This window comes from Lepidochelys kempii, chromosome 3 (assembly GCF_965140265.1).
Source record: "Lepidochelys kempii isolate rLepKem1 chromosome 3, rLepKem1.hap2, whole genome shotgun sequence".
Classification (NCBI taxonomy): domain Eukaryota; kingdom Metazoa; phylum Chordata; order Testudines; family Cheloniidae; genus Lepidochelys; species Lepidochelys kempii.
The window spans coordinates 51,745,913-51,772,848 of NC_133258.1; the positions used below are offsets into that span (position 1 = coordinate 51,745,913).

The 26,936-nt window shown below is 39.4% G+C and overlaps 1 protein-coding gene across 1 annotated transcript in view; it reads right to left on the minus strand.

Moving 5' to 3' along the window:
• The window catches only part of EYS (eyes shut homolog), a 453,978-nt gene that overhangs the window by 398,824 nt on the left and 28,218 nt on the right, over window positions 1-26,936 (minus strand). The window contains exon 3 of the mRNA XM_073336354.1: window positions 7,149-7,253. Within this exon, the coding sequence (XP_073192455.1) occupies window positions 7,149-7,253 (105 nt within the window). The remainder of the gene's footprint in view (window positions 1-7,148; window positions 7,254-26,936) is intronic.

The window sequence follows — 26,936 nt, forward strand, 5'->3', positions numbered from 1 at the left end:
CTGGCTAATAGCCATTGATTGACCTATTCTCGATGAATTTATCTGGTAGCATAAAAGAAAGGCTTACAGAGTCTGTGGTTGTGTCAATCTTGTTTGAATTAAAATATTGACATAAATCAACATATTTACTAACATACTATGAAGTATATGTTGAGGCAATGTTTATGAGAAAATTATGAATCTCTAGGACTTAAATTTTGGAGAAGTTTCTTAGGAAAAAAAAAAAAAGAGAGAGAGAAACCTCCCCACCCCCAGCCCCACCCCCACCCCAGATAAGGCAGTGTTATGAACTTTACCGGAAGAAAAATATTATCGATCTTCTGAAAATGAAAACAAGATCATTTCTCTTTTGTTTTGAAAATGTTTGGGTGTTTGTTGCATCTAAACATGGCTGAAGCTTGAAATTTAACATAAGTCTAGTGTCTTTGCTTGTTTGAGGAATATAATTTTTGAAAGAAAGTTTGGTTATTTGACAGCATCATGTTGTACAAGTTCAGAACTTATACATACATTTAAGAAAGATGCAATCTCCTTTCTCTCAGCATGTTTGCAGTTCTTGATATTTGAAAGAACTCACACATTTATAGGCATGCACAATCATTCTTACACATACAAGAGCATCCACTGGCATTTGAAACTGGTTAAGTAGTGAGACCTGAAGATATTTATAAGTATCATTCAAGAGTGTACTGATCACTGGAAAATTTTAACCCAAGTGTGGAATGTATTTGACCCTTTTACTAACTCACTAGCCCTCCCCAACAGTTCTACTTGTATGATTTTATAAGCAGCTTAGAATTTATGTGGTAACAAACTTAAAAAATGACATTGGATATATATAGCTGCAGCTTGAGATGGGAGGATGGTCATAAATCCAGTTGGGTTTTCATGACACCTCAGCACGAATACCAGGAGGCTAGAGACTGAAACCAACATGTACCGAAGATGTCCAAAAGATATGTGTTTGGTTAGTAAAGCTGTATATATGTGGCCAATGGGGATTGGACCCTATTCCACTGGAGAATTACAGAGGAGAGCAGAGCTCTGCTGTGCTCAAGCCATGCTCTAACATGCCCTATGGTGCGACCTATGCCAATTAGGGGAAGGGAAACATCAGATGAGGTCTGATCCAGCACACTTGCACTAGCAGGGGGTCCCCTTCTGCTGGACAGTTTTTAGTCACTTTGCAACTTTTGAATGTCAAAGAGGGGCTAGATCTGAGTAAAAATTCAGCTCTTCATTCCCATGCTAATGCTGAAACTCACTCATTTTGGAACAGTCAGACATGACTAAACACCTAGCATTATGTACCACTTAGAGTTTTTTAGACCTAGATGGGTATAGAATGGTGCCCCTTCAGATTTGCTTGTATTTCACACACTGGCACATGGGTAAATAAATACATGAAGCAAAAGACAGTGGAGAAGCAAGCCCTCTGTCTCCACACCTTGTGTAACCTATAGATCAGTGGTTCCCAGACTTGTTCTGCCGCTTGTGCCGGGAAAGCCCCTGGTAGGCCGGGCCGGTTTGTTTACCTGCTGCATCCGCAGGTTCGGCCGATCACGGCTCCCAGTGGCTGCAGTTAGCTGCTCCAGGCCAATGGGAGCTGCTGGAAGCGGCGTGGGCCGAGGGATGTACTGGCCACTGCTCCCAGCAGCTCCCATTGGCCTGGAGCAGCGAATCCCCACCCCTAGAGTTCAGAGTGTGGAGGGAACCCTGAAAACATGTAATTAGTGTGGTGTGAAAATTTAGATAAACTATTTAAAATGGAAAATGTTAGCAAATGTGTTCATGTGATGTTCTATTAAATATACACATTTCTATAGAATCTGTGCTGAATTTAGAAAAAAGTTCTCCTAACTTCTATTGAGAAGTAGATATCGCTGATGCCAAAACCCCTGCTGCATATGTGATAGTGTGTAAGAGTTTGGTGATCATGGGATCTGAATCCTTCACAATGTGGGATGAGCCTAGGACTACATTATAAGAAGCAGCTGCAGCAGCATTAGAGTAGCACCTGGAGGTCACAACTGAGATCAGGGCCCCATTGTGTTAAGCTCTGTACATACACATAAGAGACAGTCCCTGTGGCCATGATCCCCTCCAGGTTGTGGCCTGAATATCCCCTTAACAATCAGTGTTGGTGGCATAAAACAATATTGCCTGCCCTGGGCACACCAATCATGCTTTTTGCTTCTGGAAAGTTAATGATTAAGTTATCACTTTGAATCATAGACAATACTCCAGGTGTAACAGAGGAAAAGCTTTAGCTACTTCAAAGCTTCCTTGTGTTCCCTCTGTTTCATTCACCTGTTGTCCCTCATTTAATATGTGCGGGCAATGAACCATTTGAACAATTTACCTACTGATGTGGTAGATTCTCTGTCACTTAGACCTGTATGCAGAAAAGGAGTTAGGCATTGTGCCACTGAGCACCACAGTGCCTAACTTTTAGGTGCCTAACAAAATCAGTGAGATTAACAGAGCCTGAGTTAAGTGCCCAAGCTCCTATAAAATGAATATGGAAACATAGGCACTTCAGACTGCAATGCATAAAAAACCAGCATGCTAGGCAGGGACCGCACACTCTCTGACCCATACATATGAATATGCAAGAGAGAGCGCATGTGAGAGAGAACACATAAAAGCATGCAAATGATTCTATAGCCTGGTGATTACCCAGGATGTGAGAGACACAGTCCAGTCTGCCTTCTTCAGTGACTAATTATTTATCTACAATGCAATAGCCTCAACAGGAGAGGCTGAGGAACACCTCAGAATATCCCATAGCCCAGTGGTTGGAGTACTCAGAGCAGGTCCCTGTTCAAATCCCTCCTCCTGCTTAGGTGGATGGGGGGACTTTAATCAGCGGGTCTTACATATCCGAGGATACTCTAACCACTAGGCTAAAAGTTGTGAGTGAGGTGGTCCTCCACCACCAGCTATTTTGTGAGAATTTGTCTTTGGGGCCCAACCCAGTAGAAACCCACCGAGCATTCCACTGGATTGGCCCCCATACTCAATTTAGGTAGCCAAACCCCTACCTTACTCCAGTTTGTGAATCACTCTGGGGTTTACGTAGGAGATAGGCAGCAATGCACATGCCTTCAGGCAGAAACATAACTGCTAGGAAAGTGTTACTGGAAAAAACACATGCATACAAGGAGTTTAGTTATCTATGATGTTCAGCAGGCCTCACTGCAATGAGCAAAATGCCTAACAATGGGACTTAGATTCCTCACTCCTTTTGTGCATCCAAGTCTTAGTCTTTAAATCATTACTAGAAGTTTTTCTTAAACATATTCTATAGCTTAACCAGAAATGATGCAGAAATCCTTGGGTGATGTTCTATGGCCTATGTTACAGAGGAGTGCAGACTAGATCATAATGATCCCTTCTGGCATTTAAAAAAAAAAGTCTATGCCTTGACTTAGACTGTAAGGGCTTCATAGCAGGGACCATTTCTTTGTTATGTGATTGTGTAGCAGCTAGCATAATTAGGGTCTGATCCCTGATTGAAGACTCTCTCTACACATTACCATAATAGCTAGACTACTACTACTACTTAAAAAGCAAACCCACTCTACACATATGATAGCCCACCCCTTAGATTGTGTATTTATATTGCAATAGTGCCCAGAGGCCTCATTTTTGTACTGTACAGGAAGACATGGTCACTGTTCCAAAAGATCAGACGCAACAAACAAGCATAACAAACAAGGAGTTGAAAAGAAGAAGTGACCAGGGAATGGTTATAAACATTTATCAACCAAACTATTTAAAATTAAGGCAGTAATGCCCAAAAGATTACACAAAATAGAGCTGCAAGTTTTCATTAATATATTACTTTCTCAGGAGGCCACAGCTACAATAAATGAATATACTTATAAAGGAAAACAAGAAAATGAAGTGCTAGCTGTGGGCCATCTAGTCAAACATTCAATTATTGACCCATATATTTTCATTTAAAGAAAAACAGACTGTCTATAACCAAATTATTTATTCATCTTGTGTTGTTTTCCTTGGAAATATATATTACTAGTTCTGTTAAAAACAAGGCTGGGCTATTTATTTGCACCACCAACAAAAAAACCCAATAACTATTGTTCCTTTGATCAAGGAAACCTATTTACTGACAGAAAGCCAGTAAGATATTAATATTCAATTAAAGCATGGAGACTAGAAGCTAGGTTTTCATTTCTTATTCATGTGTTACCTGGAGTTAGTTCTTTCATATTTGGAAGTGATTCTCCTATTAGAATCAATGTAATAATACCTACAATTTACATAGTGTCTTTTCCTTTTCAAAGCACTTTACAAACATTAACTCCACGTGCATTAACTCCCATCATAACACCTTTGTGAAAAGCAAATTTACCTACATTTTCTGATGGGGAAAAGGAAGTCAAATAGTAAACAATTTGCCCAATGCCATATGTTAGAACTGGGAGTAAAACTCTCTTGTTCCGGCCTCCAGTTGTGTATTCACATCACTAGACCACATTCTTCAAATCCAGTTTCCCATAACAACACTAAACATTTAAATGCAAATGGCAGTGCAGAAAAGGTATTAAGCATTTTCAGAAGTCAATGGTCATTTAAGAATATAAGAACAGCCTCATTAGATCAGAGCTATTGTCCCTCTAGCCCAGTATCTTGTCTTTAACAGTAGCCAGTGCCAGATGCTTTGGGGGGGAACGGACAGAACAGGACAATTTTCAGTGATCCACCCCTATCGTCCAATCTCTTTTTCTGTAGTTGGAGGATTAGGGATACCCAGAGCATGGGGTTGCATTCCTGACTACCATGACTAATAGATATTGATGGACCTATCCTCTATGAACTTCCCTAATTCTTTTGTGAATCCAATTATACTTTTGGCCTCAACAACATCTCATGGCAACAAGTTCCACAGGGTGACTGGGTCATATGTAGTAGTATTTCCTTTTGTTTGTTTCAAAACTGCAGCCTTTTAATTTCACTGTGTGACACCCCCCCTCCCCCCGAGTCTTGTGTTTTGTGAAGGGATAAGTAACACTTTCCTATTCAGTTTCACTACACCATTCATGATTTTATAGACCTCTATCATATCCACCCTTATTCACGCAGTCCAGTTTCTAGTGAACAAGTTTCCATATCCCAAAATGATGTGCTCCAAGTACATTCTTGTTATCAATCACATCAGATGTACAGTACCAAGTCCCAGATAGCTCTGGGAACTAAAACCACAATAAACAAAACCTAGCAAACTAGAAGTACTAGTATAGAGAATTATAGCAAACAAAAACCTGGCTTCAAAGTGTGTTACTATGGTTCTTTGGTATAAGAAATACTTATACATATTTAGAAAAAAAACCGGGGCACTCCTCCCCAGACATAGAACTGTGCAGAGGAGAAGCCCCTTCACTGCCACTCTGGGGAACTAGGAACCAGGTGGAGTCTCTTCTTCCTCTTTCTCACCACATGGACTTGGGAGAATGTTGTAAAGAGGAGCGAGACAGAGACTCCAGCTGAGGGGGCAGTAGGGACCTCTGGGCATTCAGAAAAAATTCTACAGCTTTCACTGAACTTTATCTACTCTATGCTAGCTGACTGTTTGCATCAACCCTTCCCTTCCCTCAGAGCCTCTTCACCTCAGCATTACTACCCTCTTCTTCCCTTGCCCTATCTCCCTCATCTTCCTATCTTTCAGTGTCCCTCTCCCTTCAATATCCCTCCTAACTAAACACCCCCTAAAAAAGACAAACAATATCCACCACACAGCTATCATCAACATATTGTTTGCTGCCATCACATTGCTCACTCTGCTACTCCTTTCCCCAGTCTGACTGTCTTGTCTGCATCAAGTCTTTGGCTCAAGTCCAAACTCAAGTCTTTCTACCCCTGGTCTCCAAAGTCTTTCTTTTTGGTGGTTGGTAGGAGAACCCTAGCCCTTCCTCTTCTTTGAGCTCCAGACCAAGGGTCCTGTATTAAGTAGACCAGGTCTCTCCACTCAGGTCTGCTGCTTCCTCCCTGGGCTACTTCTTAACCTTGTTCATCTGCAGACCTCCCCAACAGCCCTTTCTGGGGCTCACTGTGTATCTGCATTCATCTCAGGCTCCCCAAGGTCTTAAGCTTCACCCTTCCTTTACAGCTATGGTCCACAGGAGTCTCCCAGAGGTTTCCAGTAAATACCAAGCCAAAAAATAAAAACTGAAGCCAGTTCCACTCTCCCCTAGGGTTGAACTTTAGCCCTTCATAAATCTTCCCCAAAATGCTGCTCCTTAGCTTAATACCACAGCCCAACGCTGATTCCCTGGAGGCTTGCCCCATCTTGAAATCCACCACAGGATTAAACTCTTATGGCCTTTTCCAATTCTTTTTTCTCCTCATTTCAAGCAAACCATGCTCACAGAGCAAAATCTCCTCTTTCCTGTGTCTCCTTTTAGCTAAATCTTCAGTCCTTTTCAAAGGAAACCTGACCCCTTTTCAGGTGGCCTTGCTAACTGACCTTCTTAACATCCCACCAACTATGTTAGTTCAGCTCTCAAACTCTTGTTAAACCTCCAGAATCAGTGTGGGGTTTACACGAAAGGGACAGACTCTTTTCTGTGTTTGAACATCACCCAGCACACTATAGGTGCTACCATAATTTAAATATTTACTGCTGCTAATTTGCTGAATCAAATATAGGAACCTTATATATAGGAATGTCTTCCTGAATTGGGACTTATATTTCAAACAAACAAACAAACAAAAAAAAACAGAAAAAAAAACCCAGTTTAAACTGGTGTAAAATCAGATAACTAAATTAATAAACAAATGTATACAAATTGCCATATGTGGGCCTAGTTATGAAGAATTGCTGTCTTATCCTTAAATAATGTATTGTTTTGTTTTATTTTAAGGCTTAGAATGAAAGACTGACAGGCAATTTTTTATCTGAGCTAGATTATTGTTTATCAAAATTCTTCATGGTTTAATTTTAGACAAATGTTCCCAAAGAGCTTCCACATTTACTTTTCTAAATAATAGCAATGTGTCTTTCAAGAAGCAGACAAGACGCTCTTAGCTTACAATATTTGATAACATCTCAATAACAGCAGTACAACATACATGTGACTTTAGTCAGAGTAATGCAGAGTGATGTAAAACTTATAAATCCTTACCAAATGGGCAATTGCATTTGACGCCATTCATTACATCTTCACAGGTTCCTCCATTTCTACAGGGCCTGTCCAGACATTCATCCGTGCTCACAGAGCACGTTTCTCCTGAAATTGCAGATAAAGAAAATATGATAAATTATGCGGAACCGTTAAAAACCAGGAAGAAAGTATTTGCAATGTAAAAGCACTATCAGAATACCGCAATTTAAATGTTGACCTCAGGGCATCCTTTGAAGGTGCACTTACTACTGTACGCATGGCCTGATGGATGAACTGTGTGCCATGCATCTTTCTGCTTCATTAGTTACAATGGGTCCATTTTGACAGGGATAGTTCAAAGTGTGGCACTCTTAGGGAAATAGAGAGTTTTACCTAGTGTATATATATATATATATTTAAACCTAGAAACCCATTACAATTTTCCATTACAAAATTGTGTTCAAAACATTTTTTGTCAAATTGTCCAGCTCACTCTATTTCTTTTCACTCCTTGTTTCTATTGAAACAAGCTGGCAACATATATTTTGTTGCATATAAAAAAAATCAGAGGAACAATAACTTATAGACAATTACGTATAACAGCTGTTTTCAAACTTTGGTCTATAGCGAGCTGATCAATCATATGATGGTGTATCCTCCTTCTTTCCTTCTAGCATGTACAAGGGAAGAGGAGGAGAAAGGTGGCAGAGAAGCATGTGCAGTGGGACAATGGGAATAGGAACAGTACAGATAGGAGGTGGAAAGAAAATTAAAAGTGAAAGTAGACAGTATGATTAAATTAGGACTCATTACACAAAGATCCTGTGGTCTGTCAAAAATATGGACTGAAAGGGGAAAATACATGCTCGGTACATTCACAGCAATTTGGCCAAGATTCCCCCTTCCATGGGGAATTCTGATCAGAGGGTGGAAAACTCTGAACATCTCCTGAATTTTATCTGCATTCTTCTATTCAGGGAAATGTTTTGCCTTCCTTCTGCAACACACTCACACAAAGCCACAGGAATCAAGAGATTCAACTTCCAGAACCTATAGATTTCAGGGGATCTTCTGGAAGTCAAGGACCATCTGCATGGAGGCCCTCTGCCTCCACATAAGCCCTGTGGCTCCTTGTACCCCCCAGTGGCAATCACTGAAGTGTGGCTTCACTGGAGCTTCCTGTTCGATTCCCCTGCCCTCAGCTGACCAGCCTCCTCACGCTTTCAAATAGGTTTCACAACCAAATGGATAATCTTCAGGAAAGTCAATACAGTACAAGTATATTTCTTGAAGTGTTGTTGGAGATTAGAGGGTACTGTGTTTAGCTCTCCCAGCTCAACATCTTTCTTTCTCTTCTGGCCCAGACTCCTTCCCATATATGGATCTGAGGCTACTGGAAGGCTTTCTGTAGAGTTTAAGCTATGCGGGAGGGAATGGGGCCACAGAGGCAACTATTGTTCACTTCTGCACAGGCAGGTGGAGATTAGCATGTGGAAGGCCCCCTCTCTGAGTGACTCAGCTGGGCATGAGGCTGAGGTATAATAGCAAAAGTATGTGTAAGAAAAAAAAAAAGATTGATCTTCCTTCCTTCCTCTCCCCTTCAGCTTTTAAACAGATGGTAAAATGAGACAAATGACACTAGGGAAAAATTGAATGAAAATAATAGAAACATGGAATCCTCATTTGCTGATGCCATCTGAGGTGTGACAGACTACGTTGTCAACTTTGCCTGTTAACTGGGCCTTTTTCTTCCCACATGTGATGAATTAGCACAAGTACCTTCTCAGACTGGATAGTATTTTGATCTTAAGACTCAAACATTTACCCTTTGTTGAGGTACCATTAACAACTGCTTAATTTCAAAGCCCTAAACTTGAGACACCCCTCAAAAAGCATTCACAGGAAAATTTCTGAAGTCTCTTTGTAATGAGTCACAAACAGAAAATGGACTTTGAATGCAAAACCCATGTTTAAAGAAGATAAGAAATGTTGACACTAAAGAATTATCATGTTTCTCTAATTCCCCTGCCTTCTAATAGATTAAAGCGTAGAAGGAGATAATACACATATATTGACTTATAACTTTGAAATATAAAATGAAGGATTGCTAAATGATAAAATTAAAAGCTTTGTTAGCTATATTTTAACTATTTTAAAAAATGGATAATGAATGAGTACAAATGAGGTAATACTTAAGACCAGACCTTGCTGGAATAGGGGTGACTTTTCCAGTTCTTTTACATAGAATTACTGATTTGTTTAAAATGTTATTACTGATGAAACAATACGTTGTGTTGTAAGATGTAAGTAAGAGATACACAAACATGTAATGATAAATAGAAACCCTTTTTTTTCCTGGGAAGACACAGGACATGAGCTAGAAACTGCAAAACCATCAGGAAAAATGCAGAAGTTGGATAATTGAAGCTTGTGCATGCATAATGTACAGGTTACCTAAAACCCAGAGGTGGTTGTACTAAAAGCCAATTGGATAAAGATTAAGTAATCTGTACTGCAGAATTGTATAAAAGATCTATGCAAACACAGGCCCAAACTGTAAAAACACCAGACCAGAAACTGAAGAATGGGACTGAAAAATCAGACCAAGGGATCAGAGAAGGCACAACTATCATGGAAGATAGAAGGATTTCCCAGTACTGCAGAATGTCGTAATTTGGGCTCACTTATCAATTTTGCCTTGTCTATTATTATTTGTCTGACATAAATGTATGTTTGGACACTGTTAGTGACAATAATTCTGCCTGAAATTGTATAAATAAAAGAGAATATTAATTAAGTCTAAATTGGGTGGACTTGTGACTAAGTTTCCCAGCTTTTACCCTCAGCAAGTTTCTTTGTGAGAACTATTTTCATCCACATCTCTTAATTTTCTTTCCTTTTTGGGAGAAGAAACTCAGCCTCTAAGGGCCAGATTTCAATTCAAAATGGAGACACTTAATATATTCCATAGGTCCATCAAGTGGCCATTTTACCTTTTCTTTATTTCTTTTTAACGAGAAAACTTTTTCCTTGCTTCTTTATCTTCTCTGAATGCTTTCAGAGTTTCACTTGTTGTTCCTGGAACTCATATGTTCCTCCGTACACAAAGAGCACATTAATTGAAAGCATTAGATCAAGCGAACAATAAAACAAAACAAACAAAGGTGAAGTCTTCACGAGTGGGCATTCAGTATGTGTAGTCTTTGTAACAGTCTGAGCACCAAATAGCTTCCAGTATCTCAAGACAGTGTTCTTAGAGAATTAAATGTATATTACACAGAAACAAAGCCATGGCAGTTTCATAGTTATATACACAACCAAGACAAACAGGTCATCAAGGCTGTCATTAGTGCTATGGTTAGGATAGTGGGAGAGGATGAGAAGATAACAGAGATATAGGTCACAGCAGCATTGTGTAGGACCTTCAAAGAGGGTAGTGATATGGCCTGATCATCAGACAAGGAGGTTAATTTCAATGGCCATGTTTTAATTGAATTGGAGAAGGTGACATGGCTACTGAGGAGGCCTGAGAGGAAGTCTGGAAATGGTCAGAGCACAGTGAGATAAACAGTGGGACTTCAGATATGTTTTAGAGAAGGAAATACAAAACCTGGCTGTGCAGAGATGTGAGAGAGGAATAAAAATGACCTTCAGTTTGGAACTCTGGGTGATGGGGAGGGCAATGATGCTGTCAACGATGACAAAGAATAGATGAAGACAATCTACTTTATAGTTTTATGTAAAAACTCAATTAAATGCTTATTATAGTCTACAGCTAAAAGTAAATTCTCATCAAACCTAATTCAGAAAAAGCATTTTATCTTTGCTATCATAACCAATACAGACCATTTCATGTGAAAGCTTCATAACAGAGTCTATTTTTTTCTAAACATACACTAAGCTGTATTACAGTACTCCACAGACTTAGTATGGATGTTTACATCAGGAAACAAATGTCTAATAGTGTGCAGGACAGCTGTTTTTCAGCGTAAAACAATATAGGAATTGCCACACGTCAAACTGTTTTAAGTTATTTTGCTTTTGTATATCTATGACCAAACTAGATAGATGTGTGAATTCTGCTCTTCATTTAGAATAATAATAAAACGATAAAAAATTTGGTCTGATAATAATGGTGCTGATTTTATGCCTGGAGGCTGTTATTACAGCTAAATTGCTTCATTTGACAAAGAAGCAATTATATGCCACTCAGTATCATCTGATTTATCAAACATTGAAAATACCTTTCTCATAACTGTTAAAAACATTTGAAAAAACCTCCAAGTGGTTTATAGTATAAACTAGCAAATATTATTTGCATCACAATCAAGAAAAAGGAAATCTGAACAAAAACACTGGCTGAAATATTTAATGCCATGTGTGCCTTTGAAAATAGTCATATTACGCTAACTAAAAATGGTTTGTATGTGTTTTAATTCTCTGGGTATCTTACAAATTTTGGTCAGCTACAATAAACACACACACACACACACACACACATTTAGAGAACTGATAATTGGACCCAACTTTTGTTTGACATATACAAAACAGCAAACTGTGTATTTTATCCAGTTAGAGTGTCATTCCTTCACTCCTCAAAATCATTCTAGTTTCTTCCTTCTGATTTCCCTAGACTTTCAAAGAAAAGTTTGCTATTTACAGTTGTGAGAAAGAGATGACAGATTTTATTTGAAAATGTTCACCACTTCACTTTTGATTATGAACCTCTGAAAAGGTAGGCTCATGCTCAAATAAATTGGTTAGTCTCTAAGGTGCCACAAGTACTCCTTTTCTTTTTGCGAATACAGACTAACACGGCTGTTACTTTGAAACCTGAAAACGTAGGGACAATCTATTTTTTTTATGTGAAATGTGAAATCAAGCAGAAAAACCCTTTTAGGTAAAACAAATATATATTCTTAGTGAAAACCAAAATGGTTGCCTTTTCTGTACTGTGGGCAGCTTGTAAATGTGTCTGGCTGGTGCATCTTGCCCATATGTTCAGTGTCTAACTGGTCACCATATTTGGGGCTGGAAAGGGATTTTCTCCTACGTCAGATTGGCAGAGACCTGGGGGAGTTTCGCCTTCCTCTGCAGCATGGGTCACTTGCAGATTTAAACTACTGTAAATGGTGGATTCTCTGTAACTTGAAGTCTTTAAACCATGATCTGAGGAGGTCAGACTAGATGATTGTGATGATTCCTTCTGATCTTAAAGTCTATGAGTCTATAAGACCTTCTTTATGTGCTGTGACGGGAGAAGCACTGAGCGGCTGCTTCTGCTTCACACAGAGTAGCCCCATAACTTCTTTCAAGCAGTTGGTAGGGTAACTTCAGTGCTCATGCTCTTGAAGTAAGAGACAACACATGGATGCCAGGCTTTCCTGGCTGTTTCAGAGAAAATACATCAAATATGGCCACTGTTTCTGAGAGAACAATAGTTCCTACTTATCCTCTGAACACACTCAGTCAGATAGGAAACCAAGAGACATACCATGTTACCATTTTATTTCCACCATGCAACTAATCCCAGCTCAAAAGACAACCTTGAAATATTCATGACCATCCAATTGCCATAAATGTTTGGCCAAAAACAGTGACTCCAGGACAGAAGTTGTTAACAGAAATATCCATTACTTCATGCTTTAAATTTTAATGTTAATATACAGTTGAATCTATTAATTACACTATGGGTGCTTATTTTCAAAGACCCCATTTCCTAAGCAATTTTGTATTTGTGTTACTCAATTCAGAAGACTGTACAGTGCATTAAAAAACTCCACAACTAGCAATGGGCTTGTAGTGGGGTGGTCACCCCGCTCCAGTCAGGAAAGGGTTAAAAACAGCCCTGGAAAAGGACTGCCCCATGGAGCCAATCATAAGCGGGTTTGAGGCAGCCAATCAGGACCCGGCAGGGCCAATATAAGAAGGGCTCCTGGGGAAAAGGAAGTGAGTCTTGCTCCAATAGTGGAGTAAGAAGGATCTAGTTGCCTGGTAAAGACAGGGGTACCTTGGACAGAGCAGTACTGGGAAAGGGCAGGCTGAGCTGGGGAGCTCTGGCCTGGCAACCTCCCAGGCTAAGGCCTTTGTAGCAAAGGCCTGAGGAGGTACTAGGGCTGCAGGGAGACAGCCAGGACAAGAAAAGGCAGCAGGTCTAACCCCTTTGCCAGTGATGAGTGGCCATTTCAGACTGCAGTTTTCCCCTGAGAGAAGGGGCTAGATGATGACTGGCAGTAGCCACTGAAGCAAGGTTGCTATAGGGTGGTTGGGGCTCCTCTGTGGGATAGCACCCCAAGCTAAGGAGTACCAGGGTCTGGGACGGATGCAGGGCCTGAAGTGCTACAAGTGGTGGAGATTCACTGGAAACAGGTACTGGTAGGGAGACAACGGCCAGCAGGAGGTGGTCTGAGGCTGGAATCAAGCTAATTTCCAGATGACCAGCAGGAGGTGTCATGCCCGTGAGTCAGAGCTCTGTTACAGGGCTGATCCCACTTCAGCTAAAACACATATGAACTACAGTAGTGACTTTCTTCAAATGTACAGCAAATTAATTATAGTGGTTTAGTACAATTCTACCAGGCTAGTCAATTACACATGCTTATGTTTAAAAGCAACACTTTCCATAACAGCCACAAAGACAACTCAACAAGAGCTAGCTTGTTTGGCATGCAGGCCCACTCAAAGCTTGCAAGGATAAATAGACTAAGACTTGGGTTATATATATACTAACAGTATTTATACAAAATAATTTGGTATTATTTTGGTAAATTTGGCTGTTACTGATTTAACAGTTAAAAATAGTGCTATTTTAGCAAAAAGACAATTTTCAGGTTTTTTTAAATAAATATTATTGACCAACTAATAGAAAAATATTCCTTTTTACAAATATAGCGGATGGAAAATGTAAGTCCCCACCAAGTATTTTGTTGCTTCAGACATACCATGGAAGAGGTAAGATTCCTATTACAGAAGTCTTTATGCTTTCAGTAATGAGCATTATAACTGTGGAATTTTTCCTTCTGGTTGATAAGAGAATAACCTCACATTTTATCTGATGACTAAACTTAAATTGTGCAAAGTACCTCAAAGCTTATAATCTGTTTTGGGAGCAGTATACTGTGAATCTCATAGGATTCATTATTGTCAGATTAGACATTAATCAATCCAATAAACAGAAGAAAAATAAACAGGAATTATTTGGGTAAATAAGACACATGTAGTTGGCTAGCATTTGAAGAGACTTCAAATGACATCCCTTTTTTAGTAGCAGCCACTATTTCCCACATCCCTCTCACAGACTAAAAAGGAAAGAAATGCCAGGATGTAATTTTGATCTTCTTCATGTATGTTTGTTATTTTTCTTGTGTTAAAGGAACAACAGGACATTAGATCTGATGGCGAAGTGGTAGAGGATTGGTAGATTGGGCACAAATAAAAATAAATTTAGACTGCATCACAATATTTGCTAAATAGCACCCATTCTGTACATTGACTTGGCTTCCTGGATAATCTGTATCTTTTCTTTCCCGGAACTGGTGGAGAACAAATATTTTGCAGAGTTGATATTCCATATATGCTATAATCTGAATGAGGCACTGCTGAAAAACAGGCTTCTTGAAGTCCAGCTGCAGATTAATAACAATAGGACAATATATTTGAAAATAGTGCTTATGAGGCACCTACTGTATATGTAAATTTTCTTCAAAAATGTAAAAATACAGTGCAACCAACTAAGGTACTTAAGAATGAACAATTTAATTTTGACACCTTAGAAACTACGTATGGAAAACAATTAGGTAAAATATTATCTATTTGCTCAACATACCTGCCTACTTTAGGGCAAACACATTCATGAGAAAGCAAAACTGACTTGTATGTATTGAATTAATATTGTGGACCCAATCCTTTCTCTACTGAACTGAAGCTGCCTGTGACCAATAGTTCAAAACTTCCTTATAATTTTCTCACACTCAGTTATTTCTTCCTGCTCACTAAGATCTTCTCTACATGAGAAATTGTACCATTTTAACATAAACTGGGTTTAAAATCTATTTAGCTAAAGTGGTACAAACCCTTGTGTGGACAATTAAGCCATTCTTGAACTGGAATATTTCAGTTCTGTTTGCACCAATTCAGAGAATATCAGGGTTGGAAGGGACCTCAGGAGGTCATCTAGTCCAACTCCCTGCTCAAAGCAGGACCAATTGCCAACTAAATCATCCCAGCTAGGGCTTTGTCAAGCCTGACCTTAAAAACCTCAAAGGAAGGAGATTCCACCACCTCCCTAGGTAACTCATTCCATTGCTTCACCACCCTCCTAGTGAAAGTTTTTCCTAGTATCCAACCTAAACCTCCCCCACTGCAACATGAGACCATTACTCCTTGTTCTGTCATCTGCTACTACTGAGAACAGTCTAGATCCATCCTCTTTGGAACCCCCTTTCAGGTAGTTGAAAGCAGCTACCAAATCCCCCCTCATTATTCTCTTCCGCAGACTAAACAGTCCCAGTTCCCTCAGCCTCTCCTCATAAGTCATGTGTTCCAGTCCCCTAATAATTTTTGTTGCCCTCTGCTGTACACTTTCCAATTTTTTCACAACCTCCTTTTATTGTGGGGCCCAAACCTGGATACAGTACACCAGATGAGGCCTCACCAATGTCAAATAGAGGGGAACAATCACGTCCCTCGATCTGCTGGCAATGCCCCTACTTATACAGCCCAAAATGCCATTAGCCTTCTTGGCAACAAGGGCACATTGTTGACTCCTTATCAACTTGCTAAGTGCTTGTTTCTGGGACAGGGGTCAGCAACCTTTGGCACACAGCTCATCAGCATTGGGCTCTGGTGGGCCGGGCCAGTTTGTTTACCTGTCACATCCTCAGGTTTGGCTGATCGCGGCTCCCATTGGCCACAGTTCACTGCTCCAGACCAATGGGGGTTCAGGAAAATGGCGGCCAGCACATCCCTCAGCCAGAGCCGCTTCCTGCAGCCCCCATTGGCCTGGAGTGGCAAACCCTGGCCAGTGGGAGTCACGACCGGCCAAACCTGCGGATACAGCAGGTAAATAAACTGGGCTGGCCCACCGGGGAGGTTATCCTGGTGTGCCGCGTGCCACAGGTTGCTGATCCCTGTTCTATGCTCAAGTTTCACCAGTTTATCATCAGGTGTCAACCTGTTTGGACACTATTCTGTGAGACTTAAAAATATTTTTGATGTACTATTTATTATTTGAGTGAGTTAAAATCCTACATAAGCATGGTGCCCTGCAGCTTAAAATACTTGGATGCCATGTATATGTAGTCTTGGAGCCTTAACCGCTGTGGTGTGACTTGCATGAGATAATATTGAGCTCCTAAAATAGAAGATACGTAAAGAAAAGTGGAGTTTTAATGCTTGTAGGACTGTAACTTACTACATGTATTCTAGGAAAAGTTTCCACTACCCAAAAGAAATGCCTAGTTTAAAGTGAAATGGCTAATGTAACTGGGGGGGAAAATAGCACCAGCTCTGAATTATATTTTTATCAAATGATAAAACATTTTCCATCAGTAAAGAGCTTTAAATGTGCCTATAGGCAGTCCTTTAATGAAAAAGTGAAAGTCAAAATCCTATCCAGGCCTCTGGCAAAAGAATTCTCAGAAATCAAAGGAAGTGAATGCTCAAAGGGTACTAGAAATCTTAGACTTGGCAAAACTTTTTCTTTAGTTAGTAGTCATGCAGTTACTATCACAACAGAGGTTTGTCTAATACATTCTATTAATCAGACAATCATAGAATTCCATAGAATCCATTCATAGCTATAAAATTATAGACCTGAAAAATTCTCTATTCTATAATTCCAAATTTACTTATTATGAGCCAACTCCCTTGGCATTCTAGAATGACTGCCAGCTTTTCTAGAATTACTTTTGTACTTTTAACTTTATTTACATCAAAGAAAGTTTCTTGTTTTTAAAATGGCCCATGAGACTTATTTTTTTTCTTCCAAATTTTCTTCTACTAATGGTTCCAAGGATATGCTGCACATTTCCATCATAAAGGTGTAAATTTATTGAAATAATATTAAAATATTTCAAACATATTTGATATTTAATTAAAGCACTGAAGTTTCATCTCCTCACTAGGCATAAGGTGCACTACTTGACTTTGCTTGCACTAAAATATTAAAGAGCACATCACACAATTTTCTCTCTCTCTGAAATATTTATATTTTGTTTGTCTGTATATAGATATATTTGTGTGTGCAAAAGGACAAGATAAAGAAGTAAAAAGTACACTTAATAGATGTTAATTATGTCACTTAATGAACCACTGGCAGGCACTCATAGAATGGTGATGGACGGAGTTTAAGAATCTAAATAGAATAGAATCAAAACTAAAGCCATGAGCCAAATTCCACTGGAGTCAATGAAAACTCTCTTGGGCATCTACAAAAGTCACCCAACCCAAACTCTCCATCACCAATTATCTGTAATATAGATATTTACATTTTATTATATGAAAAATCAAAGATTTCTGTCCACAGGATGACAAAACACATGTATGTTTAAGTATTTATTTCCAGAACACAAACACCTTAATTTCAAAATTGTTATCAACTTGCTGCTGCTAAAGAAGTCCATGGTGTAGATGCTGATAGATACCATTACAGTTTCTAAAGAGCATGACCAGCAACAGTAGGCGGTATTGTCTAGCTATACCAAAAGAAGGACAGGAGACATTTGGAATGGATGTAATCAGGCCATAACTTTATTATTAGATGTCTGGGATTACCAGGGGGATAAAAGTGTACAGTGCAGGCAAATTTTTGTTCATTCAAATAACTACCCGGGGCTTCCACCAGCCCCTTTCATTTTCCATCCAGGTCTCCAGCCAGCCCATGGCTTGAACCTTACTATCCACCCCCTGCCTCATAGGAGGGTTAAAGTGGGCTATAAGAAAGGGGGGTGAGGTTGGCTCCCTACCATACCAATCATAGGAGACTGAACTCCCAGCCCTGTTCCATTAGCTAGCTCATCCTTTTCAAGTCCCTTACCAGACCATTTATCTGGTCACTGGATGCCTTCCGTACGGAGTACCTGCATTGGACGTCTTCCCCACACTTAGAAAAGAAGTTGTGGCATACAGCCGTTAACCACTTTTCTCCTCACCATAATAGGTCCTCCCTGACACTTGCTGTGGGGAGGACAAAATCCTACTCCACCGAAGCTAATATGGTGGTGAGGGGAAAATTCCTTCCCAGCTCCCTTACAAAAGAGCGACTAGCACAATCCCCACAGCAGATCCTAACCCAACCTGATATTCAGATCTCGATGGGAGGAAGTGTGGAGGCTGCCTTGATTGCTACGTAGAGAAAGGGCTTCCAACTCCCCTGGTTGCCCTTTTAAAGCTTTCCATCCTTACATTCTGAGGGGCGTGAGTCAGAGCTACAAAGCTGACCACCATTCACCTTTTTGGAGCAGTTTCCGATCTCCTTCCTGTCCCCCACTCTACATCACCATAAAGCACTGCTACCTTCCTCCAGCAAGCCCAGATAATGTTCCATTCCGCTTGTGCTTCAGGTGCAGTCATTCTAGAAATGCTGACAGAAATATCTGATAAAATGTCATATAGACGTATTCTTTTCTAATACAAATATTCTTTTTCAATTAAAACTTCCATTTGCAGTACTTTAAAACTCTTTACGGAATCATTTCTCAGCAGGAATGAATCCAAGATGGTTGCTGGGATTTCATGGCTCCTGTGTGAACCTACCAAATCCTACACTCTCATACGGCTAAACAACATAATGGTCCCACAAAATCTTGTGCACAGTCCTTCACGGCCATAATTTTGGTTTTATTCCTCAAATCATTTGCAAGTTCCCAGGAAGCTTGTATTTTAAAGTGAATTTCATGTAAGGGGGAGAGAGACAGTGAGGTATTCTTTTTTTCATATGGATTGCGTTGGATTAAAAACCTGTCCTTTCTAGTATTCTATTCAGGATATTTTCTGATGGTTTATAATGTTTAGTTATGATTGAACTTTAAAAACCTGTTCTACTTTGGAAAATGTCCCAGAATCATAAACCATCATGGACCATACCAAAATGGAATTGCTTTTGTTGCCAGGTTACTAATTAAATTCTTACAAACTGCCATTGGCTCTTTTTAACCCTTCTACTATATATTTGGTATATTGTGTTAATAATTTATCATAATAAAATTGAACTAGCAACACTGTGCAATTTATTTTTACTTTAAATTTTCTCTCCTATGAATGTTATCCTGCAATGCTGTATTGGGCAGTGAAAAAGGAAAGAACTCTTATATCTTTTTCTATAAGCTGACCCACATATTATGGTGAAGTGTCATGTGGTGTTTAAGGTTCAACAGTGTAATACAAATGTACTAAGTTAGCTTGATGGTTTAGTACTACATTTGTGCCATGTATTTCTCTTTGCTTATGCTCAGTCACTTAACTGTTCCATCTTAATGATAAATTTTAGGCCAACCTGATGGCAAGCTTGTGTTTCGCTAGATATAAAGTTTACTTTTCTTGATGCCTGCATCACATGTGCATTTCTACTGCTCCTGGTTTGTACTATGACATGCTCTGTAAAGTCTACTGTTCCAGATCTGGTCCTGGTCCAAGCTTGCAAAAACTGATAAATGAAATTCCAGGATCTAATCTGCAGCAGCAGCAAGAAATATTGAGGGGAAAATGTCTTACAATCTGCAAATGTAGCTCATCACAAAAAGCTGCTTCTTACCACAGAGCAGCAAGCTGGTGGAAAAACAAATAAAAAAAATGTCTAGCTACAAACAGATTTTAAAAAATCACAACTTTTTAGAAACAGAAGTATGGAAAGCTTTGTAAAAGAATTTGATGGAGACATAGGGGCGAAATGAGGACAGACACATGCATGGAATTAAGTGGCAGGCTGCAACTTTTATTAAACTTTAGCCCAGAGGAGGGGCCCTACCCACACATCACCCATATTCTCCTATACCAGGCATTTAACTGGTTCCAGTGTCAGGGCTACAGGTCTCCTTACCATATAATCCACAACTTGTAGTTGGCTCTTCCCAGCACCCTCCCCCTGCAAGTGGTACAGAGGTGCAGAAGGGTAGAGATTTTGGTCTGCGAAGGTCACCCAGTCCCATGAACCCAAGGGCCAGCACAAAATCCCAGGTCTTTTGCCCCTAAGAATTGTTCATTTTATCCCTTTAATAGCAATGGAAACCAGCTGCAAGTTTCAATGAATTTACAAACCTCAATTAGCTACGAAATGCATTGCTACTTAACCTACTGTGGCTTGAAGGTGCTGCGAGGAAGGTAAATTCCTTGGTCCTCTGCGAATAGGAGAAAAAATTCCTTCCAGACCCCCTAAACAGGCTATTGGCTAGACAGCAGCATCTGTCAGGCTGGGTTCCCATTCCTAGTTTATGGTGGATAGGGTGGGGCCGCTGAAATGTAGTGGAAAGAGGCTCCACACAGCCTCTGGTCCAGGTTAAATCCTAGGAGCGCTGAAATGCTAGACAATCAGTACCCATCCCCCTAGAGCTGGCCAGTGGATGCCAGAGACTCCTAGGTGGGGAGAAGATACCTCATGTCCCTCAACGAATGCTCCATCTCTCACTGCTGGGACTGTCCCATAAGAATGACCATACTGGATCATACTAGAGGTCCATCTAGCCCAGTATCCTGTCTTCTGACAGTGGCCAATTCCAGGTGCCCCAGAGGGAACGAACAGGCTATCCTCAAGTGACCTGTTGCTCATTCCCAGCTTCTGGCAACAGAGCCGAGGGACACCATACCTGCCCATCCTGGCTAATAGCCATTGATTGACCTGTTCTCCATGAACTTATCTAGTTCTTTTATGAACCCTGTTATAGTCTTGGCCTTCACAACATTCTGTGGCAAAGAGTTCCATAGGTTGACTGTGCACTGTGTGAAGAAATACTTCCTTTTATTTGTTATAAACCTGCTGCCTGTTAATTTCATTTGGTGCCCCCTAGCTCTTGTGTTATGAGAAGGAGTAAATAACACTTCCTTATTTACTTTCTCCAATCCAGTCATGATTTTATACACCTCTATCATATTTCCCCCCCTTAGTCATCTCTTTTTCAAGCTGAAAATCCCAGTCTTATTAATCTCTCCTCATACAGCAGCCGTTCCATACCCCTAATCTTTTTTTTGCCCTTTTTGAACCTTTTCCAATTCTAATATATCTTTTTTTGAGATTGGGTGACCAGATCTGCACACAGTATTCAAGATGTGGACATCCCCCTTCATGACTGGCCCCATCAAGTTCCCCCACACATTGAGGTTGGTGAGTGACATTTTTATTTTTTATCTCTTATAATAAATAAAGCAAATCCATCATGTACAGCAGTCCTAATTCTGAGCTATGCCATCCTGAATTGCCAAACTAGCAATGAAAATATTTGTCTGCTATTAACATTGCATACTGATTAGATTCGTTTTCCCCACAATTCCCTTCTAACTATTGTGTACATCATCTTGGGTTGTTTATCACAGTTACATCCAGAAGGCTGCATTTCTGGAAACAAATAAAAATATGAGATGCCCAGTCAGTTAGGAACATTTTCTGCTAAGTATGCTCTGTGAGCCATATTTCTAGGTATTAAGTCAGATAAAATAAGTATTCTAGGTAGAAAGATAAGTTTCCTGGTGATATTCAGTGCCTTTCTGCTAAGTGATCACATTAGAGCTTGATCCAAATTCCTTAGCAGGCAGAGAATGTCTTTCCATTGGCTGCAATGAGAACGGGATTGGGTCCCATAATATTTATAATCTTAAATGATTTTGGAATCTGGTTACTTGATATGGGAAAGGAGATGGTCTCTCACACTACCACAGCTGCAATCAGTGGAGATGCTCAGATTGGAGTGCCCATGTTATAGTTAAACATTCGTTAACTTTAAACACCTGAGTAATCTTACTGACTTCAGTGGGACTACTACACGTGCTAAATTACTCTGATGCTTACATGCTTTTCTGTATCAGAGGCAGAGTACCTCACAGAATCAAGTCCTAAATGAAAAAAAGTATAATGTTGATGTAGTATTATAGATAATGTTGCCATTCTGCCCTTTATGTTTTTTATCAATGTTTGTTGAGGGCAGAACCCCACACTAACTTATAAATACTGCAGAATCTTGGCTTTAAGAAACCTGGTCTTATAAATGACATATTATACAAACTATTTTTCCCAATGGGGGAAAAAAAATCACAACGAAAGTGATGTCGAAGAACAAATTGACATCCCTTCACATTATGATGACATCAGTACATTGGAAATAGCTTTGTTGTGGTTTGAAGGAAGAAGAACACAATGTAGTGATCATAATGCAATGTATGCACTATCCCTACTGTAACTGAAATATTCAATTTTACAAACTCCTCAATCCCCAATTATTTTATAAAATAGGGGTTCTATGTTTTAAAGATGTTAAACACCTTTAGTATGGCTTGACCCAGGAAAGGGTGCTATAGGTTAGAACGGAGATGCTTTAGAAGAAACACCTCAGAAGTTGTCACACAAAACCATACCTGGTTCACCTCATGAAGCCTGAATAGTTGGTAGGAGGAAAAGAATTGTTCCCCAAGACTGTCAGGATACAAAGAAAACATACAGCCACTCTATGTCTGTTGTACTGGCTGCAGCCCACTGCATAGGAGGCTTGGTCTGTAGATTGGCAAAGTTTATGGACCTGCAGATCACACTCCAGCTCATCGCCAGTTCATAGAGGCAGCCATAGGTGCTGACTTTTGGTTTTGCCAGTGGGTACCTTCTCCTGCCTGCCCACCGCTCGCTCCTCTCCACCCCCTCCTCTGAGCACCTCTGTCAGTTTTGGAGGGAGGCTATTCATATTAGAGAAAAAAGGTGGGTGAGGTAATATCTTTTATTGGACCAGCTTCTGTTGGTGAGAGAGACAAGCTTTTGAGCTTTCACAGAACTCTTCTTCGGGAAGAACTCTGTGAAAACTCCAAAGCTTGTCTCTTTCTAACCAACAAAAGTTGCTCCAGTAAAAGATATTATCTCACTCACCTTGTCTCTCTAATTTCCTGGGAACAACAGGGCTACAACAACACAGCATACAAAAAGGCAGGATTCACATGAACAGCACAGAGTGACCATCACACCAGGGCTTTGGGGCCTTACACATACATGGGGGAGAGATTTTTTTCCCACAATCTGACCACTCCCCATTTTTCATTTTTATTAGCACCACAGTTAACCCAAAGAAGCTGACAGTGGGGATGTGGTGAGGAGTAGAGGGAAATTTAGAACAGCTAATCTAAGAAATTCTATAGGCATTCAAATAAAATTGTTGTTCCAAAATAGGAATGAATGACACATGATTAAAAATAACAATGATCAGAATGTTACCGAGATAGAACTAGACAACCAAATGTTTCCAATCAAAGGTGAATATTTCTATTTTAAAACTTGCCTTTGAAGCCTGCAACACATTGACATGAGAAGTGGCCAATTAAATCCATACAGGTGGCCCCATTTTTGCAGGGTGAACTTGAACATTCATTAATCTCCACTTCACAGAAGGGTCCTTCATATCCAGGCATGCAGCGACAGCTATAATTATTCAAGTTGTCCTGGCAGAAGCCATGATTTGAGCACTGGTTTCCAATGCAGTAATCTATGTCAAGATCACAGAAGAAGCCAGTGTATCCCAGAGGACACATGCACCTGAAATGCACAAGGGAAAAGTAACAAAATTAGCTACTAATGCTTCTGTGCATCATCTTTAATTTGATTAAGTGTGAGTCTTATGACTATGAAACATTCCATGAATGGATTGTGATTTTCTCAGATTTTTTTATTTGAGACTATTCACTGAATAATTCTGGTTCAGTAGTTTTCTTGCAATAGTTAGTTGGAAGTATCTGATAATCAAAATCATGGCTGTTTAAACTAGACACATAGGTCATGTAGTATGTTTCTATTCCCTGATTGGATTAATATAACATTGAGAGAGGCAAGGTGAGTGAGGTATTGTGGTTTATTGGACCAACTTATGTTGGTGAGAGAGAGAAACTTTTTTGAGCTACACAGAGCTGAAGAAGAAAAGCTCTGTATAGCTTGCAAACCTCTCTTTCATCGACAGAAGTTGGACCAATAAAAGATAGTACCTCACTCACTTTTCCACTCTAACATCCAGGGACCAACACAGATACAACAACACTGCAAATAACTTTTAGAGTCAGATTTGCAGTAATATTCACTATTACAAATTGAAAATTAATTTCCTACAAATATTAGGCAATAGTCATTTAAAATTTATTGTTTTGGCAAGTATTCCTGGCCATAAACTTACTTGCACAAGTATCTATGGAAAACAAACAGAAAAGTATTAAAAGTCAAAGCAAAATCACTGGAATTTGGATTCCCTTCCACCCCCCACCCAGGTGCTTTTCAAGTGTCCATTATAACACTCTGTTCTTTTTTCAGAGTAACAGCCGTGTTAGTCTGTATTCGCAAAAAGAAAAGGAGTACTTGTGGCACCTTAGAGACTAACCAATTTATCTGAGCATGGCTTTCGTGAGCTACAGCTCACTTCATCGGATGCATACTGTGGAAACTACAGAAGACATTATATACACAGAGACCATGAAACAATACCTCCTCCCACCCCACTCTCTTGCTGGTAATAGCTTATCTAAAGTGATCATCAAGTTGGGCCATTTCCAGCACAAATCCAGGTTTTCTCACCCTCCGCCACCCCACACACAAACTCACTTTCCTGCTGGTGATAGCCCATCCAAAGTGACCACTCTCTTATGATGTCAATTTCTAATTGTTTGCTTCTATACAAGTAAATATACCTGCTAATTTAAGTATCATTCACACATTTATAATACAGAAATATTCAAAAGTGGGAGCAATTTCAATGACCTCACGCTGAATATGCATTCACTGAGCCCACAAAGGACACTTTTATGCCTATAAACTGGTTATTTGCGTAAATCCACACTTGTGCTCAGATTAGTACTTAGGTTGCAGTTACACAATTAGTTACACAGTTGACTGTTTTTCAGCCACAAACATGAGTTTTTGCAGGACCAGTTGGTGTGGGCATATTGTGTTGATGCAGCTATTGAACCAATCTTTGAAAAGTTGGCTCTTACTATTTAAAACATTTGCAATATAGTTAGAGTTCAAGAAATTCACACAAGATGTCAAACTCTCTGTGTTAACACTGAAAAGATGTATTATTTAACTTTTAGTCTTTTCACTCTAATTAAGGAGAAAGAGAAATACAAGAAAAAAGGGATTCACCTAATTTTAGTTAATCCTATCACTAAATTGTTTATTTTCCTATATATTTTCTGTTGTTTTTGATTTTATTCTAATTTTATGATGCCCTAGATCAGCTATACAGGAAATAACTACGATGCTGGTGGTTTCATGATTGTGTTTCTTTGGTCTATAATAAAAGTCATGTTGTTATGAGTATCATATTTCAGTCTTCAAGGGTGTGCACAAATCCAGAAAAACTGAGGCTGGAATGAATATCCATGTCCTATATTTGTCCTAGAGTTATCATTATAACTGGATGCCTTCAGTTTAATGAAACAGATCCACTTCACCAGATAGCTCCAGCTATCATTTGCATGGATAGACTCTTCATTTTACAATATTTCCCAGAAAAAAGAGCGTAGTCTTGCCATTTCAATATAAAAAAAATTGCTTAGCCAGGCCGTTAAATACTGCTTTCTCAAATATACACTAGCTGCTAATTATTTTCTATGTGTAAAACATGATTAGAAAACAGAATTATAAAGAATAGACTCTCCATACTACATGGAACAGAGTAGCTGAGATATATAGCTATTCATGCCCACAATTGTATTTAACATTTCCAATGTAAAATCCACAATCTCATGGTATTGAAACAGCCTTTGTTCAATCAGCATTTGCTGTGTATATATAGTCATACAAACAGAAGTATTTCTAATGCTCTTGATATAAAATTATGTTTCTTCAGCGAAATACTGGTCACCCTTTATTTTAAGGTGTCATTTATAGATTATAAAGGATTATAAAGGATTTTTAAATGATTAAGAGATGTTGGTTACTAAACAGATATAACATTTTATAGCTTCCAAAAATTCAACAGGTCGCTCTAGCCATAATTTATATCTATATCTGTCTATCATATTCCAACGGTGTGCTTACAATCATCTATAACACATACTATTCATGTTTGTAACATACTTATAACATCTGTTAATCATTTATTAACCCTCTAGAAAACTTTTATAGATGGAACTGTAAAATAAAGTAGGACAGAAATATTTTTGAAGTATCAAACAACAAATATTAAGTTTGGTTTGTAAAGTGCTGAATATATTATTACACTTCATCAAAAATTGGCTGCATTTTACTTTTTTACACAAAACTGATCTAGACCTTACAAGCTTTGGCCCAGAACTACAAAGGGATTTATGGTGTTTAAACCACAGATTTAGGTGCCTATGTCCCAGTTTTAGACACCACTGTAATCCACACCCTTTCCCTAACCCTCCTACTCCCACCCCAGCTGCTAGCTATGCCTGTAGGCACTTAAACTAAATTGGCACTTAAACTTCAGCTGTAAAAGTTCCTTATACCTTTAAACTTCAGCCTCTGGGCACGTATACTGCTGCATCACTCTAGACAAGCAGGTTCTCAAATTGTGGGTCATGACCCCATTTTAATGGCGCCACCAGGGCTGGCATTAGATTTGCTGGGGCCCAAGGGTTTCAGCCTGGGGCATGGGGGGTGGGGGGTGGGGGGGC